This window comes from Gossypium raimondii, chromosome 12, assembly GCF_025698545.1.
Source record: "Gossypium raimondii isolate GPD5lz chromosome 12, ASM2569854v1, whole genome shotgun sequence".
In the NCBI taxonomy this organism is placed as follows: domain Eukaryota; kingdom Viridiplantae; phylum Streptophyta; class Magnoliopsida; order Malvales; family Malvaceae; genus Gossypium; species Gossypium raimondii.
Genome location: NC_068576.1, coordinates 10,675,254 through 10,685,569, shown reverse-complemented (window position 1 = coordinate 10,685,569; position 10,316 = coordinate 10,675,254). Strand labels below are relative to the sequence as shown.

At 36.5% G+C, this 10,316-nt stretch overlaps 1 protein-coding gene across 1 annotated transcript; it reads right to left on the bottom strand.

The window, feature by feature from the left end:
* Positions 1-7,229: 7,229 nt before the first annotated feature.
* On the bottom strand, positions 7,230-9,997 carry LOC105763258 (abscisic acid 8'-hydroxylase 3). The gene is made up of 9 exons (XM_012581405.2): positions 9,623-9,997; positions 9,061-9,385; positions 8,825-8,974; positions 8,488-8,739; positions 8,317-8,403; positions 8,162-8,240; positions 7,975-8,081; positions 7,742-7,860; positions 7,230-7,657 (listed from the first exon to the last, which is right to left on the bottom strand). Exons 1-9 carry the CDS (start codon positions 9,871-9,873, stop codon positions 7,552-7,554), a joined length of 1,476 nt encoding a protein of 491 aa, XP_012436859.1. The 5' UTR covers positions 9,874-9,997; the 3' UTR covers positions 7,230-7,551.
* Between the last annotated feature and the right edge of the window lie 319 nt (positions 9,998-10,316).

Sequence of the window (10,316 nt, the reverse complement as noted above, 5' to 3'; positions counted from 1 at the left end):
TCCAAGATGTAGCATCCCTCATTCTTGTTAATTCGAAGAGTACAAGACTATCACATGCCCCACCTTTGATCAAAAATTTGAATTGCCCATTCCTAGATTTTCAATTCAAAACCCCTTTGGTCTGAAGGCGCCCTTTGCGGGTTTTCACCTTGACCTCTCCTTTTTATTTTTCTTCTTTTTTTTATTTTTTTATGAAATATTTTTTGATTGAATCTGAACTCATAAGATTAGGCAAGTCATTGTTATCCCTCCCGGTCAAAATCAACACTTTTCCAGATAAGCCCTTACACATAAGGTCCTTCCCAGTTTGGCATCCACTTCCTTCTGAAGTCTTTTTGTATAGGGATGATCTTCTTCGATATCAGGTCCCCCTCATGGAATTCTCTAGAGCGAACCTTCTTTGGTGGGCTCGCATCATTTGTTTTTAGTGCATTTGACCATGACGAATAACTTTGAAACTTTCTCTTCAATCAGGATTGGATTAAAAAAACTCAAAGAGAAGGAATCTCGACTTCAATGGGCAAAACCGCGATAAGCTAAAGTGAAAGGCATTGCCCGGTAGAGTAGTTTTTTTGCACCGTTCATTTTGGGGCGATATGGTGTTAATCTTGAACAGACTGCAAACTTCTGATATCATGTTGTTGTTCAAATTTAGTGCATTGTCAGATATGATCCTTTTTGGCATTCTATACTGACATATGATTTTTTTCAAGAATTTGTTGACTGTCAACTTTGTAACATTGGCATATGAAGTAGCTTCCACCCACTTAGTGAAGTAACGACGACCACGAAGATGAATCGATGACCGCCAGAAGTTTTTAGTGAGATCGACCCGATGATATTCATGCTCCACATAGAGAAAGACCATGGATTTCATTGATTCTTTGTAAGGTAAGATCTGTTTCTCATCTTGTTCTACCATCCTTAATAAATCAGGAGATAAGTTACAGTCTCGGTCATCTTTAAAGTCCTATGGTTCCTCTGGACACATATCTTGCTCAAAAAGAGGTTCTGAGTCAATAGCAGTGTCACTCATATCATTGATATCTGGAGACCTGTTATAGGGACGAAGGAAGATCCAAAGAATAAAAGAATCTAAGAATATTTATTATGAAATGGAAACAATAAAAGAATATTTGCTCGAAGTGAGAAACAAAGATGCATTTTATTGAAATAAAGAGGTTGGACATAAGCCTATCTCACAAAATGATTCTTATTGGTCCTAGGCTTAGAGCAATAAGCGTGTTTTGGACATTACTCTAAATTAGGTCTAAAAAATTCAGGGATCTCTTCCACAGTCCCATTGTTCAAAACACTCCCAGGTGTGTAAGGGTGAGTGCCTGATAAATTTTCTTCCCCGGCTCCCTCTTCAAATATGGCGTTAATGTTCAAATTCCCCAACATTAATTCTAGGTCTTTGACTTCTTCAAGAAATTTCAACTCTTTATTATCCATTAGGCTCTGTACCAATGCTTTGAATTCATTGCACTCTTGGATTTCATGACATTCTTTAGTGTGGAATTCATAGTAGCTCATCATCCCTTTTGGTCTTTTCTCCGAATTCTGAATGATTAGTCTCATGTCTATCATTTGTTTCAAAACCCATTTCAGTGGGGGTTTTTACTTCTGCAACATTAGTTTTGGTTCTCTTTCCTCCCTTATCAATTATCGCGTTTATCTTTGGATCTAGATGACTGGTAACAAATTTCTTGCCACATTAGGTCCTGATGGATTGTCAAACTTCACGATGCCCATCTTGATGAACCTTCGAACTAACTTTTTAAATGTAGTACAGTTTTCAATTGAGTGTCCTGTTATTCCTACGTGGTATTCGCATTGAGCATTCGTATCATACCATTTCGGGAACGGAGGTTGCACGAGTTCTGAGTAGAACGGAGATACCACATGCGAATCAAACAGATTCTAATACAGCTCTTTATATGTCATCGGGATGGGTGTGAATTGGAGTCTTTCTGTGTTTAGCCTCGAGTTAGATTCTTGCATTGAGGTGCCTTGATAGCTAGTAGTTACGGCCTTCGGCTGGCCTACAGTGACTGATTTGAAATACCCTTTATTATACATGCTCAGGTTATTCATTTCATTTTCCTTGTTTTTTGGGGTTGATCTTTTGACACTTTCCCCCGCATCTATCTTCTCACTTCTTACTGCATTTTTAATCATCTCGCCAAACATTACCATATCTGAGAAGCTCATGGTAGCGCTTCCCAACATGTGGTTAATAAATGGGGCTTTCAGAGTGTTGATGAAAAACATCGTGGTTTCTTTCTCCAAAAAAGGTGGTTGGACTTGTGTTGCTACCTCTCTCCATATTTGGGCATATTTCCTGAAGCTCTCACTTTGCTTCTTTTCCATATTCTGCAGTGTGATTCTGTCGGGCGTCATGTCTGTCACATGGCCATATTGCTTCATGAAAGCCTGTGCCAAGTCCTTCCATGAGTGAATTTTGGCACGGCTCAGTTGGTTGTACCATTTGGTAGTCGACCCAATCAAACTATCTTGGAAGTAATGAATTAATAGTTGATCGTTATTAATGTATCTTCTTATTCTTCGGTAGAACATCGTGATGTAAGCTTTAGGACAACTAGTCCCATTATACTTTTCAAATTCTGGAGTCTTGAATTTCGGCGGGAGTATTAGATCTGGGACCAAACTCAGATCCTTGGCGTCAACTCAGCAATATAATCAGCATTCTCCATTACTTTGAGTTTTTCTTCCAACCATCTGTACCAATCTTCTAGTTGTTTTGGCAGTTCCACTTTTACTTTTTCTATTTCTATCATTTCGTCTAAATCAGGAACTACAGGATTGATTGGATTGTCCTTCGAATTAGAACCTGATCCTGTCGGGTAATTCATTGGTACCGAGGTACCGGTCTGATATTGTTGGGGTTTGATAGTAATGGGTGCCCCTTGTAGATGCGTTTCTGGTTGGGCCTGGACACTTATTGGGGTAAAACTTGGGGGATAGGCAGGGTCTTCATTATCATCCCTAAAGTTGACCACTGGGCTTTTCCCTTTTTCAAGCCCTCAAGCCAGTAACTGCATTAATTGGCTCATCATATTTCTTTGGGATTCCAGCATCTGATCCCTCATGTCTTGTTGAACTTTGGCTAATTGCTCTTGCAGCTGCGCTTGTAACTGATCTTGCATATCCTTCTGCATTTGTTCTAATCTTTTTAATCTTTGATCCATTACACTGGTTTTGCGGCGGGTACCATAGCGATGTTTGGTTGGTTGACTCTTATTGGTTTCCAGATTAACTGAAATAATCTCGTTTAATTAGGGTCTTTTTTTGGAATTTAATGCACATGATGCAATGATATGTAATGTAGATGAATGCAAAAAAGAGGCGTTGATTCTAATTCAATTCTATTAGAACAACTTCACTAGAAAACAAATCTCTTTACATAAAACAGATATTTACATATACGACCTTGCCCTAATACTTAAAGTGAAGACATCGATCCTTTTCCTTATATCCAAATGTTAAGATCGAATCTCGTGAAATCTCCAAAAGGGTGCCTCTTCTATCCCCTTTTTGCTTGATTCGAGCCTCGACCCATTGTTCACTCATTCTCGTGATGCTCGTTAGCTTCTTTAAGAAATTTTAGTGGCTCTCGAATAATCTTTGTCATCTTGAATCCTCGGGCAATGAAGCAAAGTTGTATACTCATTCATCAGACTATCACCCTTACCTCGCTACATTTTCTCGGACTGTATTTAGACGACCGCATTGTCTTCCACTTTATCAAGAAATCTATTTTCCATGACAAGCTCTCTATTTAGCAACTGAACGTAAATCATCACCTCTTTTCTTATGATGAAAATGCAACGCAATCATAACCAAAACAAAAGAAAACAGATTAGTACAAAAACATAAATAACAAAAAGAGCACCTATTTGGATAACCACTAAGCGCTTGGCGTGGTTTTACCTAGGGTAGGCTTTTAGGGCTCACTATATGCGGTTCAGTTCTAAAGTAAGGGTACTTGAACTGACAGATTCCTCGATCTTCACCCATTATAGGCTTATACGGACCGAGTTCAGTTCAGGGGGATACATTTCCTAATGACTACACGGAGATGAAAATCTCATGAAGACATAGGTACGGATATATCCTAAAAGCAATACACTATCCTGCACGGAGGTGAAGACCTCACGAAGGAAATAGTTTCTCACTCCCACTTAAAAGGGTAAAGTCAACCAATTATGCGATGCAATATGCGGAGACTAAAAGACTCGAACCAATAAAGCAAACACATCAAAATAATGCAAACCATAAAAATGAAATGAAAGGATCGTAAATTTAACTGGACTTTCAATTTTCGACAAAAAGACAGAAAATAATCCATTTGCGGCTTGACTCTCTTATTTTGTCCCTAGTTGATTCGCCAAGCTGTCGAAACCATTTTTTTGTAAAAGGATCGACTTTAATTTTGAAAACAAAAAATAGAGTCGCCACCGATCATTTTTATGAGGTGTGATCGGGTCACCTCGTAACGGTTTAATTTATCAAAACAATAATTTTAATCTATGAAATCCAGAAAAACGGGTTCAGGAGTCAGTTACATTTGAGGAAGGATTAGCACCCTCGTAATGCCCAAAATTGGTACCTAGTTGATTAATTAGTGTCTTAGTGTCGACAATTGAAAACTCGAAAAGAACTTAGAATACGATCCTTTTTTATTAGTATTAATTAAAAATTACTTGGATAAATTGTAATATGTAAAATGCCTCCTTATCTCGAAGAATCTAAATGTCACATCTCGTAAGTTAGGACACAACACCTCGTACTTTCGAGAATAAGCTCACCTTTGTTTTTATTTAAAACACATTTATTTTAGTTTTAAAAGGATATTCGGTTATTTAGGTTCAACGCGAGAAAAATCGAAACCTAGTAAGTTAGGGCACAACTTCTCGAATTTCCAAATACGGAACATTGCCTTTATTTTTATTTAAAACACATTTATTTTAGTTTTAAAAGGATATTCGGTTATTTAGATTCAACGCAAGAAAAATCGAAACCCAGTAAGTTAGGGCACAACTTCTCGAATTTCTAAATATGGAATATTGCCTTTATTTTCAAGATTTTTCTTTTTTACGAATTTGGGTAAAAATTAATGTAATAGTTAACAAGATACATGTTTAATTTATTCGAACATCGTGTGAAAGCAAACTAATATATATTTTAAAACGTAATGTATAGTACAATAATAATAAATAATATGAAATAACTATATGAATAGAATATTTAAAGGGTAAACAATAAATAATGGAATACAACAATAATAATGATGAAATTATAATAATAACACCAAATAATAATAACAATAATCATATTAACTACTATTCTAATATTAAAATAATAAAAGTGAGTTAAACACTAATAATAATAATAATAATAATAATAATAATAATAATAATAATAATAATAATAATAATGAAATATATAAATAAAGGAATAAATAACAATATCAATTCTAAATACAAGAAAAGTAACATATATATATAAATAAATAAATAAATAAAAGAACAACAAAAATAAAATAAAAGCTTGAAACTAAACGAATAAGGATTCAATTGGAATTAAAATGAAATTTAGAACCTAAATTATAATAAAATAAATGAACAAACACAAAAAGCACTAGATTGAAACTCGGATGAAATTTATGGGGGATAAATTGGAATAAAAATGAGGTAAAGGAAACATTGAAAAGCGCAAATAACATAAAGGGACTAAAAGGGAAAATATTCCCGCCCTCCATAACGCAGCACTTTACGCGATGTTAAAATGCAATAAATGCAAAATTCTAGGGTCAAAAGAAAAAAGAACAAAAAGGATCTAACTGAAGCAGGCTGAAGAAGCGGAAGGACCGAAAGGGTAAATAACCCAATTATCAAAAACACGCGGATCTTCCTTGCAGGTTGGGTCAGTGCATGGGTCTGGCCTCAAAACGACGTCGTTTTGGTGCCTGAGAGGCATGCCCAAAACGGTGTCGTTTTGGATGCCTATTTAAATCAATTTTTTGAAAAAAAAAATCATTTAACCTCTCTGTTAAAAAAAACTTTAAAAACCTTTCAAACTCTCTCCCCGCTTTGGTAACTGGACCACCATGGAGGTCGCCGGTCGTCGGTGACGGTGTCGCCGTCCACGATGGCCGAAAAATCGAAAAAGGCCATATTTTTTTGCTTTTCGACTCCCCGAGCCCAAAAATATCATTTTTCATCAGAAACGACGGACCTCGGCCTCCCACGACGGTGTGAAATGCGAAAAAGGGTAAGCTTTCGGCTCTTTTCTTTTATTTTTTTTTGTTTCCTTCTTTAAAATAAAATAAAATAAAATAAACGAAATAAAAAAAGAATAAAGAAACTACCTCTCAATAATTTTCTGTTTTGATTGCTCCGTGTTCTTTTTTTTTTGTTTTCGATTGTCTGTAAAAAATTACATGGTTATTTTCGTGGCTTTTATAGCCACGATTACATTGCTATATCATTGTTCTTGTTGCAATTTGCTTTCGTTTTGCTACTATTTTTGTTGCCATTCCTGTGTTTGTCTCCTTTTTTGCCTTGTTTGTAGGTCTGTGGCGAGGTCAATCAGAGGAGTAGACTTGCTGTTTTGGTGTAAGGGTCAGGCCTCAGGCGGTGGGCGTGCTGCGGAGGCAGCGCCGCAAGGGCTGGGGCTAGGGTTTTATTTTACTGAAAATGTGTAAAGTTTTGGGCCATTTGAGCCTTATTATTTTGGGTTTGTAATTAATGATGATTTTTGTTTGTAAATTGGGCCCGAGCTAAATTGGGCCTCTACAACATAAGTAACAGCTCAATGACAGAAAAAATTGTTACGAATTGATAATATTAGTAAAAATTTTGTAACAACCTAATTTTGGATCATCAAAATGTAATTTATAAACCATACAGACAAGGTAATATTTTTATACTTTACCCTTTTTTAACTACTATTTTAAAGCCAAAGACTTAAAAGTTGAATAATAAAATATTTTCTTGAGCTGAATTGCTCTGGATTGGACCAAATCCGTTGATCTGACGGACAAATCTGTTTCAAATAAAAAAATAATAACAGTATGCCCCTTTGATGTTTGGATCAAAATTGTTGAACTGATCCAAGTAGTTTAAAAAATTTTGATCCAGTATTCAATTCATGGAATTAGAATCTTAAGTGGAATCCTGATGGAATTGCCCGAGTCTGAGTAATGAACTAGAAAACATCACACTTGTCTTTATTTATTTGCAAGCTAACTCTTTCATACAACATACAAAAGCACACATCGTTCCTCACCAGGACAATACTTACTATTTTCATTTTACCAATGATATTTTGGTACGGTACCTAATTGGATCTAAAGAGAAACCTATTTTCATGCATCATGGATAATGCGGCTAAGATGGCCTCTATTTCTTGATACGCCTAAAGCAAGAGATTTTATTCATACATAGTTTCATTTAACTCTGATCCTTGCTTTTGCTTTGAAAACCTTGACGATGGAGAACGAATCCTCCCGGAGATAATCCCAGCTTACTTTCCATTGTTTAATGCCTTGAGGGTTATCGGACAACCACTTCTGAGTCGAGGGATATGTTCCTTCCTCTCTAGGGAGCTATCTGGATCATCAAGTGTCCATCTACACAATAGTTGCAAAGTTTAATCTTAAAAATGTCATAATATATGTCTACATGTATATATAAAATGATGGGAAATATCTTACTTGTATCCACTAGTCAGTCTATGTACAAACACCAACATTGCCACTTTTGCCATATTTATGCCTAGGCATGTTCTAGGCCCTGCTCCAAAAGGGAGGAAACTGTAGGGCTTCTGGAAATCCTGGATCATCATGAAAATATTGATAAAATGTTAGGATCCCATGACTGATAGATAGTTGGAACTCTTAAATAGCAAAGAGGAGAAGAAAATCCATGTGGTTGGTAGAGGTTATACGTCGAATCTTGAAGGGTTAAACCGTGTAGGGTCCTTGTACACATTAGGGTCGTAGTGTATACAGGTTGCATCAACATTTACAAGCCACCCTTTCTTTACCTCAAACCCTGCAAGCAATGGTGAAAATTAGCACTAACAGACTTAAATTCAAGAATGGAGGTGGTTGTTTTGAACAATGGAGACTTGCCATCAAGTATGCAGTCGTCCATCGCAACGCGGGGAAGCCAAATCAAGACATTTGCCATTCGCAGTGTTTCTTTTACAACCTGGATAGTGCATTATTAAGTAAATTGTCATGGCTATCAAGATATGGAGTAAAGAAAGAGTTGTTTATGTTCTAACCTTGAAGCCATATGACTTTTCAGTAAGATCTTCAAGGGTGAGTGAGGCTCCTTCAGCCTTATTTCTGACTATTTGCAATTGTTCTTCCTGCGGATGGGGAAAAGAAATCATCTAAGTGGACTTTTGTTTATAAATTCTTAACATGTTAACACAGTGGATGAAAAGCCTCACCCTAAGCTTGTCGAGTGCATCTTTATTTTCAGATAGGAACTTGACACACCACATCATAGCAGATGCAGTGGTGGTTTGCCCTGCAAGTATCAGTGTTATTAGGTTATCTATGATCTCTTGATCATCAAGCTTTTCATCTTCTGGATACGAATCTCTATCGACCATGGTCTGCAGAAAATCATCAAAATATTCCTCTCCACTACGTCTTCTGGCAATCATATTTCCAAAGGTTTCATTCAGCTTTTCACGTCCCTGTATAAATTCTTTATGTTATAGCATCAATAGCTTAACCATTAGAGATTGAACATCAGCCTCGAATTAGTGCCATTTATCGTACCTTCATGCCTTTGTAGTATCTGGTGCCAGGAATCATGAGGGGAATGGATAACATAGAATTCGAAACATCGGTGCAGTCTTTTTCGATCTGTTCTAGCAAGGGATTCTCTGTCACACTCATCAGCATGCTCACTATTGCATCAAAAGTTATCTGCAATTGAGAGGTTAATTACTTAACTGTATTCATCCCAATTTGATAAACACTAGTTTCTATGACATCATTAATGACTTTATTACCTTCAAGCTGAAGTCAATGACTCTAAAGCTTTTCCCACTTTTTTCTAGTTTATCCAACCTTTCACATACCATCTTGTCAAATTTTACAGCAAACTTGGACAAAGAACTCATGGAAAAAGGATCGGAGAGAAGACGTCTGATTCTTGTGTGGATCTTGTGCGGTACGGAGAACACACTCATTGCGCCAGTTGCATCTGCCATTGACTTCACATATGACTTGTTGAAATGAACAAAATCATTGGCTAGAATCGTTTTTGCCCCCTCAACACTCGGAACGAACACGTGAGTCTTTCCGAGTATTCTTGTTTTGAACCACTTCCCATACCTGTTTTCATCAGAGTAGTCAATCTATACCTGTTTTCATAAGAACCTGGTGATAAACTCTGTATGCATAGGGCTAATCCTATAGTCAACGAGTAAAATCAGATTATATAGATCAAATAGGACAACAGGTTGCTTAAATCATGCTCTGTTTCAATAGTAAAATCAATGGGCTAGAAATGACAGATAACTGTACGAAGTAGAAAATAAGTTGAAAATGAAGAAGATAGAGATCACAAACTGTTTTCTCCGCTGTTTAACAAAATCATAGCATCCTTTTGTGCTGTAAGAAGCCGAAAAGAAGGAGAAGGTTTCGCCGAAGAAAGGTAATCCCAATCGGCCAGGAATACCATCTTCATCGGTTGTGTCGACAGTGCTTCCCCACGCTTTCAATAGAAGAGATGTTATTGCTATTGAAAGCACTGCAACGATGAGAATACCATAATGGTTCTGTACTACCAAAGTGAGTCCTTCCATTGATAGATTCAACATTTTCAGCTTTGAGGAACAACAAAAGTTTTGTTGTATGGTTCAGATGGTGCATGGGAGTGGATAAATTGATGAAGTGAGTTGTTAACGAGACAAACTCTAAATATGACGCCTTGCAATGAGGACAATCTTAGGTTTGATGCTTAGATTTAAACCTGGAAAGATTCTCACCAAGTAAAAACAAGTTCTATTATATATTCCCTTTAAAGGCTCAGCTCTTAACACATTTCCATGAATAAAATATAGATTAAAATATATAATTCTAAATAAATATGATATGGACTACAAGTTGAAATTGGAGGAATCATCTCGAATGCAGTAATCGAGAGATTCCTTATTAACCGTGGCATTCGGCAATGATATTACCACGAAAGATTCACATAAGACACAAGGTAAAGACATTATTATGGCCATAAACAGGAGAAGAGATTAAATTGAGATTCATT

Bases quoted from the DNA above. Each gene is read 5' to 3' on its own strand.
- LOC105763258 (XM_012581405.2), bottom strand. From the start codon at position 9,873: ATGTTGAATCTATCAATGGAAGGACTCACTTTGGTAGTACAGAACCAT. The intron at 9,386-9,622 runs GTTTGTGATCTC...TGATGAAAACAG, and splicing joins GTTAAACAGCGGAGAAAACA to GTATGGGAAGTGGTTCAAAA. The intron at 7,861-7,974 runs GTATAACCTCTA...ATGATGATCCAG, and splicing joins TTAACCCTTCAAGATTCGAC to GATTTCCAGAAGCCCTACAG.